This window comes from Acipenser ruthenus, chromosome 42 (genome assembly GCF_902713425.1).
Source record: "Acipenser ruthenus chromosome 42, fAciRut3.2 maternal haplotype, whole genome shotgun sequence".
Lineage (NCBI taxonomy): Eukaryota > Metazoa > Chordata > Actinopteri > Acipenseriformes > Acipenseridae > Acipenser > Acipenser ruthenus.
The window spans coordinates 8,749,371-8,772,210 of record NC_081230.1 but is presented as its reverse complement, the minus strand read 5'-3'; the positions used below and the strand labels follow the sequence as shown (position 1 = coordinate 8,772,210).

Here is a 22,840-nt window from a genome sequence, read left to right as displayed (position 1 = left end):
GGATTTCATATTGCAGCATTGTGTGTTTGAGGGTTTGTCTTTGCTGCTATAAATACAATACCGGCATGTGATCATCTTCCTTTGTTAGCACAGGCGCAGGTGATGAAACTGTCCAGGCTGAGACCTCTACATAACAGGTTGTCAGGATTAACAAGTCAGGGGAGCCTGTACCCACTTGACAGCTTCCCTGTAGACAGCTTGTTCATCTGAGAACTTTCTTTCTGTGATCCTGGTCAACACCCCCTGAAATACCCCAGCACAGGTCACAGATATGTTTTTGGTTTTGTTTTCTCACTCAATTAAATTGACTTGAGTTTGCACAGAGTGCATTCACGTGTCGGGAGACGTGCCCCAGATATGGAATCATACAGACGCTTTGACATGAAATACTAACTGTGGACGGACCGCTTTCTTTATCATTGCTGGGGTGGGGGGGATTTTAACAAGCTTCGGACCGCAGATAGGAAGGCAGGGTAACTAGAAACAGTGGGGACAAGACCATGTATTCATCATCTCTATAACTTTCAGCTCACATGAGGTGTTTGGATTTTGGAACAGTTATAAAGCGATACTGTATTTAAATGCTTGGATACATTACAATGTAAGCAATGTTTTACGGGTTAGAGTAAAATGAAAAAAAACAACTTTTAATTAATTTTGTTTCAAATTTTGCCATTTCAAAGATGACCGCAAAAAGATTAGCAGGATACCAGTGTATATTTGGACAACGGAAAAGCAAAGGTAAACTCTGAGAGTGCACGCAAATGCTTAATATTACACAATTTAATTTAAAATGATCGACCAGCGGTCTAGACTGTTGGCTCAATTGTTTGTTTGTTTTTTAATTACTAAAAAGACAGAGTTACAGCACTGCTGCTAACATGGAAGCTTCTGAATACTAAACACAATTAAGTATTAGTGTGAGCCCACCTGAGTGAGTCACGCTGCCCTACCTGGGTGAAGCAGGAGTGACCTACCTGTCATCTCACAGCAAACTGGAGGCTTAAAAAGAGGACATGAGTGAAAAGCCAGTCACTGTGCCAAACAGACAGAGAGGAGGAAACAAACTTCATGCACGGTAAGAAGACCTATCTAAAGCATATGCATTTAGAGTGAATAATAATATTACTGATAGCAAAGTGTGTTTACATGTGTCAGTTTGCATGTAGAATTGAGCATGCGGTGATCATGAGGGTACGTATGCAGACAGTATACGCACGTGCCAAATAACGCCAGTAATGAAAAGTAACATTTGAAACTTTCTAAAATGGTTCTAATAAATGCAAGAATTCTCTTCGAATGGATTGAAGGTGTGATTTATAAATGCTGGCTTTCAGATACAGTGCGCTGTGTTTGATTAGAAATATTGTCGGTCAAGTTGTTAATGTATATATTCATTATAGCAATTATTCTTATTTCCTTTTCTAAATAAACTAACAGACTAACTACACTAATTAAAGGCACATTTATTTATATACATAAACAAATTATATATCTATATATATATATATATTCTTTACCTTATACATGCCTAACCTTGACAACAATTTAAATACAGAAGTATTTAAAATGAACTACTTTATAAAAACGTTCAACACCCTGAATATTGGTGCCTTTTTAAAAGCTTGCTGGTTCCTATAACAAAAGACAGGACAGTTCATTCAGAACTTGGTCTGAACTGTACAATACTTAAAATACATATTTTAACCCTTTAAGGTAGAAGGGACATATGTGTCCCACAAATATGCAAATTCTTTTTTTTTTTTTTTTTTTTTTTTTTTTTTTTGCAATGAGATGCACGAAACAGGGTTTAAAATGTACCGACAGGTTGGATCTGGTCGTCCAAATTGTCAGTTTCCTCCTCGCGATACTTGAGTCACTCGCATGTATTTTAAGAAACTGTTTGAACCGTCACTCAATTCCATCGCGTACCTTAAGGGTCAAAAATACGACAAACTATTCATCAAGTTCATCTGGCCGTTCAAAGCAACAAAATAGCAATACAACTTTTTTTTTTTAAGCTATGACAAATTACAAATCTTGAAATTCAAACAGAACGATATGCTGTGATAAACAAATGAACCCTTTCTCTCCTGGAAACTTTTTTCTGCTTCGTTCCTGCTTAGCCATGTCTAACAGTCCTTGGGTACAAATCCAGGCTTGTGTCACTCACCTGGAAAAAGAAACATATCTTGATCTGTTTAAGCCGATAGTTTTTTTTTTTTAAATATATAAATACATATTTCTTACAGCAATTAAAAGGTTTGCTAAGATCGATATTTCTGACTACGTTTATCCTAACCCTAGATTAATGTACAGTTGTAATACAGTAAACTGAAGTCATAATTAAACTTGAATCGATAACCAAACAATAGTGCCCAAAACCACGGGCATTCCTCGTCATTAATGACCAGTTAGCTAGCTGGCAGCTGAGGTCATGGCCTGAAATAAAAGCCACAGGGACGTGAACCCGAGCCAGTCGCTCGTACCCCAGGTAATTCCCTGAGTCCAGGTCGTTATTTATTAAGAGACCTGGTAATTTAGTAAAAATAGCTGTGTGTTAATCTACACGACAGCTTGTGTTAGTTTTCAGGTAAAACTGATGAAGGAGCGAGCCAAAACATTTGATCTGCTTGTCTTTTACAAAAGTCTTGCCTTCTGATTTTGATTGAGTGTTTTTCATGGTACGTAATCGTCTGAGGTTTGCCGGGCTTAAAAAATAAATAACCTCAGTTAAGGAAAAAAATAAAAATAAAAAATAAGACGAGATACGAGAGGTGATAATAAAAGTACACTAAAAACAAATTAAATGCGTTGCATCTCAGGGATGGAAACACGACTCCTTTTGCAGAGCAGTTTCACCCATTCCAGGTTTTAATATGTGCTTGATTAACCCCAATGTGCAGGTAACAAGCTCAGGTGTGTCTTAATAAACTCCTTGTGAAAACCAGGAATGGATCAAACCGCTATGCAAAGGGAGTCCTATTTCCATCCCTGTATGTGTTCACATGTGTTGACAGGGTGCCCAGATGAAAGCCCTACAGTGGATGATGAAGGTCGTTGTGCTGCTTCTAATCCTGGCTCCTGACAGCTGGGAGAGGATGGTTGAGGACACAGCAAGAGAATCCAGGCGAGTCCTTGGATCACCCAGCATGGTCCATACAGGACACTTAAAGCCTGATATCTCTTACTAGCTGTTGTCTAAATTGCCATTTCAGGTTTTTCACTCCATCTCATCCGTACGATTCTGCATGACACACGCATCCACAATGTCTAGAATTCACATCTTAGACTTGTATTTGCATTGTAATATGCCTGTTTTTAATGCATTTGCATTGTTTTTTACTGTTTGTATTTCATGTACTATGCCCTGTATTTCACTGTATTTAATGTATTATGCATTGTTCCTCACTATCTTGTAAAGCGCTTTGTGATGGTGGTCCACTACGACAGGCACTACATAATAAATATTGATTGACTGATTGATTACCACTAGCTATTAGTTTATAAGGTCTGTTGGCTGGTTTCATGGAACCCCGATTAGCACTAGTCCTGAACTACCATGCCTGAGGTAACATTAAGCCATTCGAGGTCTGTGCCAATAAGGGTCTGTGAAACTAGCCGCGTGGGTTTCACTGTACAAAATGTGAAACCAGGCTCCACACACTTACATGATTTTACTTGTTTCTATCTACCAAACTGGGCTCTCTGTTGGGGTAGCTATTTGCAAGCAGGTGTGCAACTAATTGTGCAAAGAAAGGATGCAGCTTTGGAGCAGCAGCTCAAGAAACGTGTTTGTTTTAAAGGGAGTACAATAATGTACATGGCAGGATTTTTTTTTTTTTTTTTTGAGTTGACGTTAGAGGAAGGTTTTGTTACAGAGGCAGCAATTTAATAACTGCACGGTTTCTGCGTTTGCAGGGGGCACGCCTCGTACGAGTCTAAGCAGTTCCAGAATGCGGTTCCTGATGTCAAAAGGCACGCTGAAGGAACATTCACCAGCGACTTCACCAGATACCTGGATAAGATCAAAGCAAAGGACTTTGTCCACTGGCTGATCCACACAGAGAGACAGAGGTAAAGAAATCAGCCAAAAACAAAGGGCAACTCATGCATTCAAGATCAGTTAGTGCCAAAACAAATGTAACCTTCCCTGATTATTTAAAAAAAAAGTTCCCTGCCACTATCCAAATGCACTGCTTCTGACACAATTCACTATTCGCGTTTGTTAACCCTTTAAGGTACAAGGGACACATATCCCACATATAAAAAATGATGCAGACTGTCATTTTTTGCAATGAGGTGCAGGAAACAGGGTTTAACTTTTATTGACAAGCCAGGTTGGATCTGGTCATCCTCCTCGGGATACTTGAGACACAAACGTATTGCAAGAAGAACAGCCGCTTAATTTCTTGTGTACCTTAAGGGGATAAGCTTGTGCAGCGCCCTAGGCATGGAATACACAATGTGCATCGCTCATGCGTTTAATTACATTTAAGATCCTGAAGCTTGCCTCATTTTACAGTGTCCCGAGAAGGTCTGTTCAAGGAACCACGAATTCCGCCACCTCCCCGCTGGGTTTAGTCTTGTCAAGGTAGGATCGGAACATTCACAGTCACATCTTGTTCTTGTATTCGTTCGCATGTCCCTTACAACTGCTGCAAATACATTAGGCATGTACCCACCAGAGCAAGCCTTCTGACACCACTCTGCCAACCCCTTGTTAAAAAGCTAAGCAGCAGGGTTGTGGGTCCCAATTTCCCCCCCAACACAAAATCACTTTCAAACATATTTTCTTTATATTGGAGGAACGGAGTTTGCCTAAGAAAATACAATCACGCTTTATTTTAAGGGCCGTTTATTAACTGTTAACAAACGTTGTTCATGTTTAGCTAAGCGTTAGGGTTAATAAAAACCTGATTTAATTTGCTAAACATTACTACAGTAACAATTTGAACCGATTTCAAGCACATGATCGACTGGGTATTGATCATAGGGCTCTGGTGTTTGATTGATCATCCCTAGGGCTCTGGTGTTTGCAGTTTTAGGTAGCCTATTATATATTATTAACAGGTAACAGAAAATAAAGAATGTACATTAACATGTTTATTAGCTGTTTGTTAACAGTTAATAAACAAAAAACAGCCCTTAAAATAAAGCATGACCGAAAATACAAGTGTGCATGAATTGTAAATTATTTATTTATTTTTAAACTCAAAAGTATGTCTGCATTTTCACAGATCAGGTGGCATTTCATTTACGCCTTTAGATTTTTTCTTTTCTTTGTTCCAGGTACGACGCACAGTCCTTCAGGAACTGGAAATCGCACATCTCAAGGACTTACTGGCACAGATTTCTGACATCCCCACCTCTTCTTCTAACGCGTGCGCACGCACACACTAGTAGAGATAAGCATGCTTTATTGTGACGCTTATCTAGAGCATCCTGATGTTAACCGTTACATGTCTATGTAAATGGAGTGAGATGTAGAAGTTTATAAATAAATGCAAGCTGATCATATCAGACCTTTTTTTGTAAGCCAGTGGATATGAAAGTGCTGTTAATTAATAATAATAATAATAATAATCATCATCATCAAAAGACTACTTTCAGATGGTCTCTGTTTAAGTCGATTCAGCTGCATCACATTGAAGGAACAAAAAAGTGAAACCTGAAGGACTACAATACCCAGAATTCCTAGCAGCAAAGTACAACCCCCACCCCCCCACCCCCCACTACAGGGGAACTGGCACTGAAAGTTGTAAGTGAAACCAATATATAACGGAAAGCATCTGGTTTCTTAAGCTATACTGTCCTCTAGTGACAACTGCAGAAACAGCAACACTTGTTAACTACCGCACTGAACCTTGGTGATTTCAATTATATCACACCCTTCATGTTCAGGAATCCCAGGGCGCTTTACAAAAACATTGCAGCTGGGACACGAATAAACTGGACACTAGCAGCGGTTACAAGTGAATTTGTTTGGTTTTTTTAATGTGCTGGTCCGTGAATTAGCTTGATTCGATCTCCTATACACACTCACCTCTTCAAAGTCTACCAGACGGTCGTCAATCAGTTTTTGTGTTAGATCCTTTTAAAAGGGTCACTGTAGTTTTAGAAAGTACCTTCTATTTGGTGGGGCAGGTATACAAGGTGTGTTTGTGAGAGAGTGCGTGTGTAATTAAAGCACAGTCCCACCTCGTGATACTGCAGCGCTTTGCAGAGCAATTCAGTCCCTCTTCGTGTTTTTCAGGCCACTTTCCAAGACGTTTCTTTTTGTCTTCCCAGTCCTCTTCTCTGGTGAGGGTACAACCTGGGCAACTGAAATGGAAAGACAATCGTGTCACTTGGTAACCCTTTGCCATACTGCAACTGCGCCTGGTCTACGGGTATGATCAGTCTGAACTAATCACTTCTGCAATTGGGATCAATTCAGTATTTGGGGATCTTTTTCCCAGTCCTGTAGTTCGTCCGCTTGAAGCCACATATTTTATACTGTTTATTTAAGCTCTTTTAATTGACGCACCCTTTGTTTTCTTGATGTTACAAAACTGAACAAAACCGCTTTGGTAGACTTCGGTGGAGTTGTGTTTCATTAGCCTTACAGCTTCAACAAACTGATTCCCAATTGCCATGCACCCTTATGAAACCTTACTGGTTTCTTGTCAGCTGTTAACACCATCACATGGTTGGCAATAACTCCCATTGCATAGCGATTTGATCAGTTCCTAGTTTTCCTATGAGTTTAATAATGACACCCCTGAGCTTATTACCTATACACAGGGGCTACTCAAGCACATATTAAAACCTGAAATGGGTGAAACTGCTATGCAACAGGAGTCTTCTTACCATTCCTGCTATCACATGGATGTACAGAAGACCTTTGTAGAGCAGTTTGGTTCGTTCCAGTTTTTTTACAATGAGCCTAACACACCACGGTATGCAGGTAAAAAGTGTGTGTTTTTCTAATCAGACCCACATTAAAACCTGGAACGGCTCAGGCTGCTATGCAATGGGGCGAGGGAGGGTCGTTCTGATACAAAATACCGTGGAATTGATAAGACACACTGACTTGTGTAACGCAAGCAGTGAGCATAGTCACCTGGAGGAGGCGCTGTCCCCTCATTCACCCGTCTGTCTCCTGTTGAAGGCTCTTCCAGTTTGAAGAGTTTTTCCATTGCAAAGTAAACCGGTGTGGAAGGCACTGTGAAATCTTGCAAAAGACACAAGACCGCTTTATGAAGCATCATAAAGAAAAAAAAAATTGAGAGCAATGGTGATTTGATACTGGGAGACACTTTACCAGTTTGAACAAGAGGGCTCCCAGCTGCTGGGGCAAAGGAGATAACTTTTTTAAATCTTAATATCGATGCCTTTTGCTATTCAGCCACATTGGAAGTAGACCTACTGCCAGTTTTTATACACTGTGGTGCGGGCCATATTCAACATTAAGGACTCTTGTTAAGGACTGTATGTAAAGACCATTTGATTAATTACATGTGCAGTTCGCAAAACCTTTTTTTCTGTTTCATTCTTATTCTCGTTTTAAAAGCAGGGATGGCAATAAGACTGTTGCATAGTACTTTCATCCATTCCTGGTTTTGCTATGTGTAAGCCACACCAAAGCTTGTTACCTACACACACTGTGGCTAATCAAGTTCGCAGTAAAACCTGGAACAAGTGAAACTGCTATGCAATAGGAGTCTTATTGCCATCCCTGTAAACGCTCTGGTTAACCTATAAGAGAATGTTTCTAACAAAAAACACTGCTTAAAAATGTTCCTTGAAGTTCTGTGGGTTGGGCATCTGCATGTCTTTATCACTAGCATAGCAGCAACATTTGAAAGTGACTTACTGGTAAGTGGTGAACTGAAGACACTCAGAGTGGCTCCAATGAAAGGTGATGAAGGCACACCTTGATCTGTGTTTTGCACTGCACAAAAAAAACAAACAAGCACTGTACAGAAAGCAGTCGATGTGTGCAGCTTTGGGGGAATGCAAACAAACTGGACTGTCAACAAAACGTTATGGATACAGAGAGTTCACAAAAGGCTCAACTGTGGGATATTCTTGTTGAGGGGGAGGGCATGTGTGGTCCAGTGGTTAAAGAAAAGGGCTTGTAATCAAGAGGTTCCCGGTTCAAATCCCTTTTCAGCCACTGACTCGTGTGACTCTGAGCAAGTCACTTAACCTCCTTGTGCTCCGTCTTTCGGGTGAGACGTAGTTGTAAGTGACTCTGCAGCTGAGGTATAGTTCACACGCCCTAGTCTCTGTAAGTCGCCTTGGATAAAGGCGTCTGCTAAAAAAAAAAAAAATGAACACAAGATGTCTGAATCGAGCATTGACGGGCAGTATTGCCTCCTCTCGTTCATAAACGATGGTACGCTCTTAATATGAATGTTGTTCACTAGAATTGAACAGGATTCTGCAGACTGTGGTTTGTTTGTGGTATAGTGCAATAGTGGAAAGGTGCACAGCCAAGTCACAAATAACACGAGGCAACTTGTGCAAAATTATCCTTAAACTTTTCAAGCAACTAAAGGTTTAACACCGTACAACTTTTTTTTTTTTCCCCTAGCAAGTGAACAATGTCCGCCGTGGGAATCGATCAAACTAAACGTTAAAACCATACTAACCAATGCCGATTTGAGCTACGTTGAGAAAACTGCTTAAACAACGTCGCATACACTAGGTTTAATGTTTTTATTTTTTATAATAATTAACGACAAATATAGAAAAAGGGATACCGAAACGTGCGTGTATATCAGATTGTTTACTAGAACGAACACGGTGTAGAAATACAAACAACTAAATAAACAAACAGATACATAAATAAACATGGTTTGTGGTGCACTCCACAGGTTTCTTAAATTATAATTGTGCTTTTCAGTGTAGTTTGCTCTTACCTGCCCCTAATCCAAGACTAACGTCGAACCATTCCAGGCCCGACGCCTCGACATCGGGAACTCGAGGCAGAGGAGAATGGCTCCCAGCGAGGGAATTAGTATTATTATCACTATTTAGAGCAGAAAACAAAATATTATATTCCATATTAACAATTACTGCGACTAACGAAACGGTATGTTGTGTTTAAAACACGCGAGGTCGGCCGCTACAAGAGAAAAGTGATTAAACCCGAACGCGACTCCGCTGAGGAAGTTTAACGTCGCCCGTTGCCATGGCGATTAATTAGGTGTCAGTGACGTGTTAACTCGTCAATTAAACACGATATATGAATTGTGTTTTTATTATTCTCAAAAACAATACAACCTAGATATAATTGCTTGTTTTAGGGGTTTTTTTTTTTCTCAACTTCCCAACGTATCTTTGTTAATTAATGGAGAGTATGTTGAAAACAGTGTAGGCATTTTTTTTTCCTTGCTATGGCACCTACACATTTATTTCTATTTAAATCTATTAATATACTTAGTTAAGGATGTAACGATATACTATTCCTTGTGAAAAGCCTGTTGATAAAATGAAAGGATCGGACCAGAGTCAAGAAACATAAGATGTATTTTTTTTTATTTTTTTTATTAATTAAGGTGCCCAGTCATAGTATACTTCACGATTACATTATAATCCTGGAACAATAACTTCCTTCAAGAATATCCACTGATGACTCGACCATTAAATCTGTTCACAAAGCATACACACACACGCACACGTACAGTTATACAAAGCAAGCACGTTGTATACCACGACCTCAAAAGCGATGCAGAATGGCGTGTCGTTTACTACAGACTCAACACGTTACTGTATGCATTGCTGTTTGTTATTATAAACGCCAGCTCAGCTTGCTTGAGTTTAGCCTGCTGTGTACTCGCTATTAGAAATAGCTCAGCCGCTCCGGGTCTGCTGTCTGCAGAATTAACTTGAATGTTCGCTCAGGCTTTTTTTTTTTTTAAGGGTTCTGTATCGCTTTAATGAGCCGCGGTTAGTGAAATTAGTGATTCAGTAACCGAGCGCCTTCTCTCTGTTTAACTTCACAGTACAGTACACACGCTGCCATCTCCTCGCCTTTCATCTCTCCACCAACCTGCTCAACTATTTACATTTACCCACGCACGCACCCACGCACCCACACAGCAGTGTGCACATTTATCAGAACACCTCCAGATTTGTCATTTACATCCTTCCTATACCTGCCTGCATGCAAACCTCTGGGTGTGAGAATTTCCATTAAACAACTTCTAAAAAGTCTCGTGCATTTTTCCCCCTCATTTGTGGCTACGTGTTCCCTTTCTCTTATTATTTTAAGTTAATTACATGCATGACCTATTAAAGTTATCAATTACACTACTGGACAATCACTAATTTGCATATATTTTTTTTAACCATTTTCCAAGATTTTCAGTTCCAGTGGTTTGATTTTCATACGCACAACAAATCAAAACAACAGGAGCAACGAGGTGCTCTGATATATTTGCACACTGCTGTATGTGTGTGTGTGTGTGTGTGTGTGTGTGTGTGTGTGTGTGTGTGTGTGTGTGTGTGTGCAGGTATTTTTAATTAGTATTTATGCATTTGTCTTAAACTCTCCAGGCTGGACAGATTGCATGCCATGCTTTGTCATTTTATTATCATCATCATCATCATCATCATTATTATTATTATTATTATTATTATTATTATTAATAATAACATTCAATCATACAGCATTCTTGAAGTTTATTTGTGTTTCTGACCCCTCTTGTGCAGTTTGAAAGAAAGAAAATAACACAGGGTTTGTGATTCTACCTTGCCAGCAGCATTGCTGTAATGCAAAAACAGACAGCGCAAGCCTCATTGTTAGTTACACACAAACAAGTTCCTTGAGAACACAGAACAGCTCACACAGCCCTACAACAGGGATTCAGTATAAAGACTCCCTTAAAAAAAAAAACACGGGATCGCCTTAGACAAAAAAACAAGCAGCTTCTTAGAATTCTTAATATTAATAATTAAAAAATATACATATATTATTATTATTATTATTATTATTAACACACGAAAAAAGTCATCACAGTTTAAATTGTCCTGCACTTTTTGAACGCCTGTTACCTGCCCTAGGCTTGAACAGAAATGGAGACGTCAACTCCTAATGCAGACTTTCAGAGAGAAATGCATGTACATTTGAATCTCCTTTCTTTATGGGAGTTTAAAAGCCATCCAGTTTTTAGTACACTGTTGCAGACAAACACATAACTACACAATGTACTTAAACAGTAAGCTAATGCCATTTCCATAATACTATCTACTGAAGCTCACCCTTAACACATGGCTTCAAATATTTCATTTGCAGTCTAATTCAAAGCTGGATTGGACCTCGAGGAAACGAACAAGACAAACTGGAGACAGGGAAGGCAGGGAGACTCCCATTTCAGAACAGACAGAGCCGGTCCAGGTTTTACTATCAGCTTGAGATTAGACCCATCTCAGAGATTGAAAGATCAGGGTGGCCTTTACCAGCTCGCAGTAAAACACGGAGCGGCTCTGCAATGGGAGTCTCTGTTGTAAGAACGGACACTCAAATCTGTGCACCTTACTCATTTTGCTCAATATAGTATATCATATAATGCTTTTATATGTGGTGTAATAGTGGGCAATGGAAACAGAACACTCAGACTAGGACTGGACTGGTCCACTGGAGTAAGAATCAGGGGGGGGGCGGGGGGAGCTGTCCTCCCGAATTTGACCTGGAGCCTTGGGTCAAGCTATTGTAAATGATTTGGCACCCCTTTGTATTAGCCCCTGATGGTCTGACCCAGGCTATCTGGCAGCTACAGCCCTGTTTACAACACACACATTTATGATTATTATTAGAATATAATACAGTACAAAATTATAATAACATCAATAATAAAAAGCAGAGAAAAGAACAGCTGTGTTTTTTTTTCCTTCATCACAAGAAACTACCAGGTAAAAACAGAATCAAGGTTGAATGTAACCCTAGAAACAGCGCCTTTGCAAAGGACAAAACTGGTTGTGTCATTTCAAAATAAATGACACTTCAAAACACAGACAGGAGAGAGAGCACTCAGACTTGGTCCATGATGTGCCATACATTATTCATAATAAAAACTATACATCAACAACAACAATAATAATAACAATAATACTAATAATAATAATAATAATGTTATGTGGGTTTTACCCATTTTAGGCTACGTTGTAGTTTTTTTTAGCATTTTTAACTGGCATCTATTGTTATTTTAATATTCTCTTTAACTATATGCGTTATGATAACTTACTCTAGTATCGTTAACGGTAAAAGTTAAGGCTATGTGAAATGCATCAGATTACATAAATAAATACAGATGGAGTTTAAATTGATTTATTTTTGTAAGAAATTAATTGGTTATTTAATGGGTTAAGCAACACCCAGAATGTCCCAAGAGTGACACCTGGTGGTTGAAAATGGTATTAGGAGCAGTTGGCAAACACCGCTGCAAATGCACTCTGAACCCCTTTCTGTGGCAGATCCAGTTGGCTCTACCAGAACTGCTCTGAGGTCACTACACTGCTCTAACCCTCGAACCCCGCCCCTGCAGTGTTACTGCAATTCACTGGGATGCACCACGCTGGGCACACGCCCTTGTAGTACTGTGAAGTCATGCTGCAAGTACTGGAGGTATTGCAGTAGTGCTGCATTCAAATTATTGCACAGTGTTTTGGCAGCCAGATGTGCATTTTAATGCTAAACCTACTCATATCAAATCACTTGCCTTTTGTGAACATAATAAATAACCTTTTCATTTTTTTACACTGCAGTTACAGGTCCTTTCAAACCTATATATTATGGATATTTATAATACATATATGATCTTCATAACGCTAGCTCTATACTCCTATATATTTCTGTGTGTGTACAGCAAAGTAGGAAGCTATGTTTGCTGCTTTTGAATTATCTGTACTATATATTATTATTATCATATATACCTCAACCGTATTGCCAGTAATGGCAGTCCACTCTGAAGAAGCCAGACACTTTTTCTAGTTTGTATCTTGTTCCGTTACCTCATCCTAAAACCCAACCTCAAAAAAAATAATAAAAAAAAATATATTATGACTATTACTATTGTCATCATCATCATTATTATTATTATTATTATTATTATTATTATTATTATTATTATTATCATTATTTAGGCAAGAAGCTTTTCTATAGGCTATTGTGCAAAACATCTGCGCTCTAACAATGAATCAAGTGTCGAGGGGCAGCATGGAGCCGTCGCTCCCCTCTTCGAAGGCGTTGCCGGGGACCAGGCAGGCGGTCTCCGAGGGCAGCCCCTGGTCACCCCCGGACGAGGAACCCTCAGCGTCGCTGGGCGGCTGGGCGCTCCCGATCCCGGAGGGGGCAGCGTTGTCACCAGGGAGCTCCCCAAACCCTCGTAGCGTGTCCGAAGGAGCCCCGCAGTGCACCCCCAGTGCCGCTCCTCCACAACCCCCCTCTTTAGGGGCTGCCTCAGCAGTGCGGAGCTCCAGGACTGGGCTGGGCTCAATCTGGTAGAACAGCAGCTCCTTCTGGGGCTGCTGCTGTTGAAGCTGCTCCTCGTCGGGGCTCTCGGTGAAGCACAGCACCCCCGGAAGCAGCTCCCCTTGCAGGATCACCCCCTCCTCCTCCTCCTCCCCCTGCCCCAGGAGGCACATTCCCGGGCTGTCCCCTCCCTCCTCCTCCTCCTCTCTCCTGCGTTCCAGCTCCTCGGCGCTCTGCAGGTGCAGCACGGCCGTCTCGTTCTCGCGGTCCAGGCTGTCGGGCTCGGGTTCAGGGGGGTGGGGGGGCGCAGGGGGCTGCCTCTTCCTCTCCAGCTGCTCCAGCTTCAGGAGGGTGTGCAGGTAGTGAGATCGGACCCGCGCCGGGTTGAACTCGATGCGCCCCGCCACGTTCCCACAGCCGTCCCGGGAACAGCCACATGGGAACGACATGCGATCCACCTGGAGGGGGGGGCGGGGAGGGAGTGTTTAACTGAGGGACCTGGTGCTTGCCATGCCAGCCTGGATGAGAGAGCAGGTGAAAGACTGGCAGAGTGCTAGACTGGCCTGGCACCTGTGAGTCTGTTCAGTTGGCAGCGAGCAGATCCCCTGGGAACAGAGTTGACATAAAAGGGAACAGCCTAGCTGGATGAGGGACTGTGTTAGGCCAGGGAAAGACTGAGCTGGTGCTTGTGATGTCAATCTGTAAGCAGCAGAATTAAATGGGAGACTCCCATTGCACAGCAGTTTTGCATATTTTACTACAAGCTTGATTAGCCACAGTGTGTATAGGGAACAAGCTCAGGTGTGTCTTATTATAGAAGCGAAACCAGGACTGGATCAGTCTGCTATGCAATGGGAGTCTTATTTCCTTCCCTGGTGTGTGTGTGTGTGTGTGCTTCTAAATATCCACGTGGTTCCTGAGCTACAGCCTAATGTATAGATCCCTTTACTGCATTCCCGTCTCTGGGATTATGCGTTCATCCACAGATTATCGCCGTCCCTGTTAGACTGACCAGGGCGGGCTGGCTGTGGGACTGACCTGGCACTTGATCCCGGCCTGGCTGCAGCGGCAGTGCTGCGGGTCACAGTGGAGCCGGCAGTCGCAGCCACACTCCTCGCGGGAGAGCCGGATGGCGCGCAGCTCGCTCTTCTCCTCCCCGTCGATGCGCGAGATCCCCGAGGCGCGCAGCAGGGCCCGGCGCCGCTTGGTGGGCAGCGGCTGCAGGAAGAAGCAGTCGTCCACCTCCAGCCCCTCCACGTCCAGCTCCTCGTCCGACACGTCCTCCAGAGTGAGGCTCTCCGCGGCCGGGCACAGCACTGCACCGTTCTGAGTCAGCTAGGAGAGAGGGAGGGGGAGAGAGGAGACAGAGAGAGGGGGGGAGAGAGGGAGAGAGAGAGAAAGAAAGAAAGAGGGGGGAGTGAGGAGACAGAGAGAGAGGGAGAGAGAGAAAGAGGGAGGGACAAAGGGCTAGTGAGTCAGGGACAAAAGGGTGTGTCTCTGTGCCTGTCTGTCTTCACCGACATTATATAGATCCTGTCGACTATGCCAAATTACAGCTGTGTGTCTGTGTATGTCTGTGCATGTATCTGTGTGTATATCTGTGCGTGTGTGTATCTTTATGTCTGTGTGTGTTTCAGAGAGAAGGCGTGAGAGAGGAGGAAGGGGAAGGAGAGGAGCCTCCGAGCTGAGGAGAGAGAGAGAGAGAGAGAGAGGAGACGCAGCGAGCGGGCCGAGCCCCTACCTTCATCTTCCTGGCGCGGAGCTTCTCGTGTCGGAGGTGCTGGCGCAGGGCCTGCCGGTGGCTGCTCTCCTGCTCGCGGGCGAACTCCCCCAGCGTGTAGCGGCGGATGGCGCAGTGGTGCCGCGCCATGCCCAGGGAGCTGCCCCCCTGGCTGGGCACGCTGGTGAAGCCCTGCCGCCTGGAGAAGTAGAACACTGTGACTGCGTCGAAGCGAACCCGCTTCCGAGAGGAGCCTCTGTGACCACGCAGGATCGAGGTGGCTGAGGGAGAGGGGGAGAGAAAGAGGGAGAGGGGGGACAGCTCAGCATCCCATTGCAGAGCAGTCTAATCTGGTCCCAGTTTTACATTCTTGTGAGGTTCGTAACAAGACTCCCATCGCAAAGCAACTCTACAGTCTGAACTACAACAGCACAAAACACGATGGAAATCAACATGTTCCCTTAATATAATTACATAACTGGCTAAAGAAAAAACAAAGAAGGTTCCCTGCTGAATAGCGACAGCTGTCCCAGTGCCCCAGTGCCCTCATTATCCGGGTCTGGGGAACCATGCGCTCGTTAAGATGAAACCAGGGCAGGTCTTGACATGGAATCGGGTTTTTAAGAGGCAAAACCTGCACTGATGCTTATTTTAGCATTACGGCTAATAAGATCTTAAGACTGAGAGACTCGCAGGGAAGTGCGTGCTGCAGGGAGGAGGAGAGGGAGCAGGGAGGAGAGAGGAGCGGGGAGGAGGAGAGGGGAGGAGAGAGGAGTGGGGAGGAGAAGAGGGAGCAGGGAGGAGAGAGGAGCGGGGAGGAGGGAGTAGTGGAAGCTGGCAGACTCACGGGTGAACTGCGCACTGCAGGGAGGAGGAGAGGGAGCAGGGAGGAGAGAGGAGCCGGGAGGAGGGAGGAGTGGAAGCTGGCAGACTCACGGGTGAACTGCACGCTGCAGGGAGGAGGAGAGGGTGCAGGGAGGAGGAGAGAGGAGAGAGGAGCGGGGAGGAGGGAGCAGGGAGGAGAGAGGAGCGGGGAGGAAGGAGGAGTGGAAGCTGGCAGACTCACGGGTGAACTGCACGCTGCAGGGAGGAGGAGAGGGTGCAGGGAGGAGGAGAGAGGAGAGAGGAGCGGGGAGGAGGGAGCAGGGAGGAGAGAGGAGCGGGGAGGAGGGAGTAGTGGAAGCTGGCAGACTCACGGGTGAACTGCGCGCTGCAGGGAGGAGGAGAGGGTGCAGGGAGGAGAGAGGAGCGGGGAGGAGAGAGGAGTGGAAGCTGGCAGACTCACGGGTGAACTGCGCGCTGCAGGGAGGAGGAGAGGGTGCAGGGAGGAGGAGAGGGTGCAGGGAGGAGAGAGGAGCGGGGAGGAGGGAGGAGTGGAAGCTGGCAGACTCACGGGTGAACTGCGCGCTGCAGGGAGGAGGAGAGGGAGCAGGGAGGAGAGAGGAGCAGGGAGGAGAGAGGAGCGGGGAGGAGGGAGCAGGGAGGAGAGAGGAGCGGGGAGGAGGGAGGAGTGGAAGCTGGCAGACTCACGGGTGAACTGCGCGCTGCAGGGAGGAGGAGAGGGTGCAGGGAGGAGAGAGGAGCCGGGAGGAGGGAGGAGTGGAAGCTGGCAGACTCACGGGTGAACTGCACGCTGCAGGGAGGAGGAGAGGGTGCAGGGAGGAGAGAGGAGCCAGGAGGAGGGAGGAGTGGAAGCTGGCAGACTCACGGGTGAACTGCACGCTGCAGGGAGGAGGAGAGGGTGCAGGGAGGAGGAGAGGGTGCAGGGAGGAGAGAGGAGCGGGGAGGAGGGAGGAGTGGAAGCTGGCAGACTCACGGGTGAACTGCGCGCTGCAGGGAGGAGGAGAGGGAGCAGGGAGGAGAGAAGAGCGGGGAGGAGGGTGCAGGGAGGAGGGAGCAGGGAGGAGCGGGGAGGAGGGAGGAGTGGAAGCTGGCAGACTCACGGGTGAACTGCGCGCTGCAGGGCAGGTTGACGCTGTCGCAGCTGTCCGCGCTCTCGCTGCTCGACACCTCATCGTCTGAGTCCTTGGGGGAGGAGTAGGGAGACTCGCTGTCCACCTCCTCGAACCTCCGCTTGAGCCCCGTGCAGCCCAGCACCGCCATCGGCCACCTGAGAGAGGAGAGAGCGTGACCCAGATCTCCTGTTAGGTGGCTTCGTCTCTTTCCTTCCTCCTCCTTTCTATTAAAGAAGGTGATGCCTGCAGCCGTTTCCATGGAAACCGAGTGGCAAATTTTACACAGCTGTGCAAAGCAGGGAGGGGCGACAGACTGAAGCCAGATAAATGCTAAGCTGGGAAAAGCCAGCCGTCAAGCTCAAAGATATTCAATAAAAACAAAGACTTGATCCAAACGTCCTCCCCCAGCCTCTCAAGACCCCTCCGGAAGCAGGAGCGGAGCAGGGCCGGGGCCCCGGCCTGGGATGAGGATGATGCTTTTCATCCTTGTGCTGCGTCCGTCAGTCAGTCAGTCAGTCAGTCAGTCAGTCCGCTCGTATCTTGCTGGACAGATCCACATTACCGCTCTCTCCGAGAAGCATTCTTCTCCTCTTTGCTGAATCAGCCCATCATGCCTTTCAGTTCTATTCACTAAGGATTAGAACTCAGGGACAGGGAGGGAGGCCGGGTGGCTTAACGGTTAGAGCCGAGGGACTGGGAGGGAGGGAGGGAGGGTGATCTAAGCAGGTCACAATCCTGGAGGTGGTACCAACCAGACCCGACCCGATTGGGAAGAGATCGGCCGGTATGGATCTGCATCAGAAACACCGAACACAGCGGAGACTGATCAATGGAAAGCTCACTGTTTTAAAAAGGCAGGAGAGTGAACGAGTCAGGATCCGATCTGCAGTTCATATCCGTTTGTGATGGAGAGTGAACGAGTCAGGATCCGATCTGCAGTTCATATCTGTTTGTGATGGAGAGTGAACGAGTCAGGATCCGATCTGCAGTTCATATCTGTTTGTGATGGAGAGTGAACGAGTCAGGATCCGATCTGCAGTTCATATCTGTTTGTGATGGAGAGTGAACGAGTCAGGATCCGATCTGCAGTTCATATCTGTTTGTGATGGAGAGTGAACGAGTCAGGATCCGATCTGCAGTTCATATCTGTTTGTGATGGAGAGTGAACGAGTCAGGATCCGATCTGCAGTTCATATCCGTTTGTGATGGAGAGTGAACGAGTCAGGATCCGATCTGCAGTTCATATCCGTTTGTGATGGAGAGTGAACGAGTCAGGATCCGATCTGCAGTTCATATCTGTTTGTGATGGAGAGTGAACGAGTCAGGATCCGATCTGCAGTTCATATCTGTTTGTGATGGAGAGTGAACGAGTCAGGATCCGATCTGCAGTTCATATCTGTTTGTGATGGAGAGTGAAATGGCAGAATCGGAACACACAGATGCGTGGGAGTGTGTTTTCACGTACAGTAACTGTACATACAAACCACGCAGACATATCTACATGCACAGCACAGACGGTGCAACATAAGCTGCGTCTCGGCTCGCTGTTTACTCAGTCTTTGCACCCTCCTGATCACTGAGCGATAGCTATTTTGTTCCCCTCAGTTTCTTTGTGCCTTTGTGTGCACTAGTACAGTATAAAGTCTTCTGCGGGGATGATGAACTGACCTGCATGTATGTTTCCAGCTCTAGCAGCACGGATATTGAAGCAGGCACAGACACGGGCAGCAGACACAGTTTCGTTTTCTATTTATTGGAATTTCTCCACATCAGTTGCCTCCCGTCTTCAATTCATACAAACAGAAAATCAGTCTATAAAAACCATCAGAAAACTGAAGGCACCTGAATAAAGGATGTGTATACTGAACACAATCACACACACACATACACATATACACACATACATACATACATATACTATTATATATACAGACATACATATACTATTATATATACAGACATACATATACTATTATATATACAGACAAACATTATATATATATATGTGTGTGTGTGTATAAATATTATATATATATAATCATTGATGTAGCTGCGTGATTGATGAATAGATATATAATATAATCTATATAATAGCCCTATTTACTCCTAATTATAAATGCGTTTCATCTCCTACATCGTCTAAATAATGCATCAAATACTGCGAAGACAATGCAACACCTGTACTTATGCAGACAGACAGACAGACGGATAGACAGATAGACGGATAGACGGATAGACAGATAGACGGATAGACGGATAGATAGACAGATAGATGCATATTTTTTGTTCTGGTGTGTCGTGAGAGCTCACAACCCTCACAGCTGCCTCATCTGTACCCGGGCAGCATTTGACGCCCTTCTCTGTTGAATTACACAAACCCACCCTGAGCGTTGTAATTGCACACGGGAATCGGTGTTACTTACCCGACTCGGCGGCTGTGAGATCCGTTCCGCCCCGCGTCGGTCCCGTTGTTTTATTTAGTTCCAGTGTTGGTTTGTGTTTGTGTTGATTTCTGTTTTCTGAGAATGGCGTTTCTAACAGGGCGAGTCCTATTGCTGTGGACCGCTTTACAAACGCATATAATATATATTATATATATATTACATATAAAATAAACCGGTCTTTTGATTAAAATAAAAAAGTACAGTACTGTAAACGTCAAGTAAATTACAAGAAAAACTAAATTAAATACGAGATTAAAACACCACGTTGTAGGATTCAATTATTTTTTAATAACACTAATGACGACAATAATAATAATAATAATAATAATAATAATAATAATAATAATGTTATATGATCCGGGGCAGACCGGAGAGAGCTAGGGGGTGGGTGGGGTGTATTTATATATTTATTGGTTAAAAAAAAAGAAGAAAAAAAATCTAAAAAGTGCAACGAATCCTTGATTTCAGTCCGAGTCCTTTGACGTTCCTGAGAAAATGAAAAATCCTCCGAGTCGAGTTCCGCAGATACGGGAATTCTTGGGTTAAAAAATACATATATATATATTTCTCCACGCCACGTTCACTCTTGTAATAATTCGCTTTTTATATATATTTAGTTACAAAACACACACACACAAATGAAATGATGACACACTCCTCGACCGCAGACCGGCACCCCGACCCCCTCCAGCTGCCCCGGCGTTACCAAAGTAACAATACGGGCTGGAATGTTACTCTGCCATTTATACCTCCCTGATGACGTTGCGGTATCGGGAACCAGCTGGCCCCCCGGGGGATGCTGGGAACTGTAGTTCCACCAAGCCCACACAACGCATACAAATCCTACTTGGTTTTTATTTTTATATAAAGCAATCGCTACGTAGTGTATAGAAGCAGATATTAGATTTAGCATAGAAGCGTTTTAATGCCGGTGTTGCTCCGAACTGTTAAAATAACGGTGGACCACGTGCGATCGAGTTTTTTTTTTTTTTTTTTTAAGGAAAAGCAAAAACTACAATTCCCAGACACCCCCCTCTCATTGACCGGAGCTTTGTCGTTCCTGTACAGTCCGCTTGCTTCCAAAAACTAACGGATAAATACTAAATAAAATTTAAAAATAAAAATTATAACACGTCTTTACTGTGGGGTATACGATTTGTGTTTTTATTTGACTTTTTTATTTTTTACAAATCGTTTGTGTATATATATATATATATATATAACACACACTCACATAATATATGTAATGGGGTTCGGTAACTGCATATGTCAGAATAGTTTGTTTCCGGTGGAGTACCGACGGCAGTAATATTTGATATACTTTTTAACCCACCGTTTCCACGTTCGTGGGTCAAAACTGAAGATGCGTGGCATTGTCGCCATGGAAACCTGTGTATTTATGCGTGTGTGTGCACGTTTATGTTTGGGTGTGTTCCCTTCACTCGATCATAATCTGAGCAGGACAGCGCCGGTTCAGGTCGGTATTTTAACAAAACAAACATAAAAAGTAATATTTGAAATTCACCCCCTCACCCCCTCCTAAGCACTGCTAAATGACCTCCAACCCCCACACACCACACCCACAAGCGCACACACAAAAGCATCGCCCACATTACTGTCTACCAATGTGACGACGGTTTTTTAAATTACATCATTACAGAATCCATACAACAAAACCAGGATTCCTAAAGATCCATACAGAACGTCTCCGTCCGTTCTAAGAGCGCCGGGTGATCCACGTGTATTCCACCGGAAGATTCCAGAAAATCGAATTCCATGAAGATTAAAACAAACAAGTTAAACTCCTTCAACCTCTCGCCCAGCAGCAGCAGCAGCAGCAGCAGCTGACTCCGCACTTTCCAGCCCCTCCATCGAGGGGAAACTCCTCTCGCTGACCTCTCTGCTCACACACTCGCCCCCTATTTAGCACAGTCGTTAACCCCGCGGTGCCATTTGCACCTTTACGCATGACAATGCAATCACGTGTGTGTGTGAGAGAGAGAGTATTTATACACTGCATCTTCACAATGAGCTTCAGTAACCTCGACTCTAAAGTCAATTCAGTGTTGCTCCCTGCGTACCGTTTCCAGTATGAATAATCAATGAATCAATACATTTGTATAGCCCCTTATTGAATGGGATAAGCATTTTTTTTAAAAATGTATCTGAGCAAAAATATATATTTCAGTTTTAATAATAATAATGCAATCTGGTTTGAGCGGTCTGGATCGGCTCCAGTATTTTATTTATTTCAGAAATGTTTTACAAAACAGAAAAGCGCCACGGGACACGTCACATGCAGACAGTAAAAAAATAAAATTGAAATAAAATAAAGCTTTAAAAACCACACACACACACATCAAGGATCGGATTGCATCGCATCCGGTCCTGGAGGCGCCTCCTCTCTCCCCTCTCCCCTCTCCCCTCTCCCCTCTCCCCTCTCCCCTGTAATCCTAAACGAGCGATTCAGAGTGAACCCAGTCAAGACAACAATATATTTTCATTTTATTGGTATTGAATGTCAATAGGTTTTTTGCTTGTTATTTATCATCTGTGGTTGCTTTCGATTACACGGTTTAACTAATACACCACGTATATAATTACAATTAAACCACAGATATGCGTGTGTGTAAGTTTAACTAATATGAATATTTTATTAACTCATTCTCCTACAGATGGGTGTTTTGACGCGTATTAACAACGTTTGTTAATATCTTACAGTCTGCCTGACCAAAGCCTTATATACTTTACATGCAAACAAGCCAGCTGGGTTTGTACGGCATTATAAAGGGCTGGTAGAGTAAACCTAAGATTCAACATCCCTATTGCAACAGCAGATCCGGCTCCTCAGAGGAGGCCAGTCTCCCTTATAAACTCCTATCTGCTATTAACCACAGTGCCAGCAGTAGCACATCACGTGACCTGAGCATGGGTTTTAATTGGAGGGGTCCAGAGAGTTGTTCATCAGAGGAGGCAAGCCTCCGTTTCAAACTCTTATCTCCTATAACCACACGCAGGACAGCACTAGCGTTTGCAGACAAGGTTTTAATTGGAGGAGAGACTCAAACCCTCCCAGCCCCTGCTGAAGCACTGCTGTAGGCCTACTATGAATTAAAATAATCCATCATAAAGGAAGGAAACTTTTTAAAAGCACTATGTTAAACACATCCGTTTTAAGCCATTGGTGGTTGCATTTTAAAAGGCAGAATACAGTAAGTATGCTGCGTTCAAGCATACAGTACGTAACTGAAAAATATTA

General features: G+C 44.0%; 1 protein-coding gene and 1 long non-coding RNA gene across 5 annotated transcripts in view; both read right to left on the bottom strand.

The window, feature by feature from the left end:
- Positions 1-9,152, bottom strand: part of LOC131709227 (uncharacterized) — a 103,415-nt gene extending 94,263 nt beyond the window's left edge. The window contains exons 1-4 of one of the 3 annotated variants that reach the window (XR_009311425.1): positions 8,910-9,152; positions 7,859-7,936; positions 7,106-7,216; positions 6,202-6,324 (exon numbers count right to left, since the gene is read on the bottom strand). This is a non-coding gene — a long non-coding RNA (uncharacterized LOC131709227). The remainder of the gene's footprint in view (positions 1-6,201; positions 6,325-7,105; positions 7,217-7,858; positions 7,937-8,909) is intronic. The other 2 variants (XR_009311426.1, XR_009311424.1) reach the window with 2 other exon arrangements.
- Positions 9,153-9,883: 731 nt separating this feature from the next.
- LOC117967092 (cysteine/serine-rich nuclear protein 2-like) lies at positions 9,884-21,068 on the bottom strand. Of its 2 annotated transcripts, none has more exons than XM_059011342.1 (5): positions 19,561-21,068; positions 17,126-17,292; positions 15,204-15,463; positions 14,501-14,797; positions 9,884-13,920 (listed from the first exon to the last, which is right to left on the bottom strand). In XM_059011342.1, the coding sequence occupies exons 2-5, from the start codon at positions 17,283-17,285 to the stop codon at positions 13,189-13,191; spliced, it is 1,449 nt and encodes a 482-aa protein (XP_058867325.1). In that variant the 5' UTR covers positions 17,286-17,292; positions 19,561-21,068; the 3' UTR covers positions 9,884-13,188. The 2 variants fall into 2 exon arrangements, with proteins under 2 accessions (XP_058867325.1, XP_058867326.1); XM_059011343.1 differs by lacking the exon at positions 19,561-21,068 and adding an exon at positions 18,806-19,027.
- Positions 21,069-22,840: the final 1,772 nt, after the last annotated feature.

Excerpts from the sequence above, each read along its gene's own strand:
- LOC117967092 (XM_059011342.1), bottom strand. The coding sequence starts at position 17,285 with ATGGCGGTGCTGGGCTGCACGGGGCTCAAGCGGAGGTTCGAGGAGGTG. Across the intron at positions 15,464-17,125 it reads CTGCAGCGCGCAGTTCACCC|CCACCTCGATCCTGCGTGGT; the intron begins GTGAGTCTGCCA and ends CCTCTCCCTCAG. Across the intron at positions 13,921-14,500 it reads AGGCCGGGATCAAGTGCCAG|GTGGATCGCATGTCGTTCCC; the intron begins GTCAGTCCCACA and ends CCCCCCCTCCAG.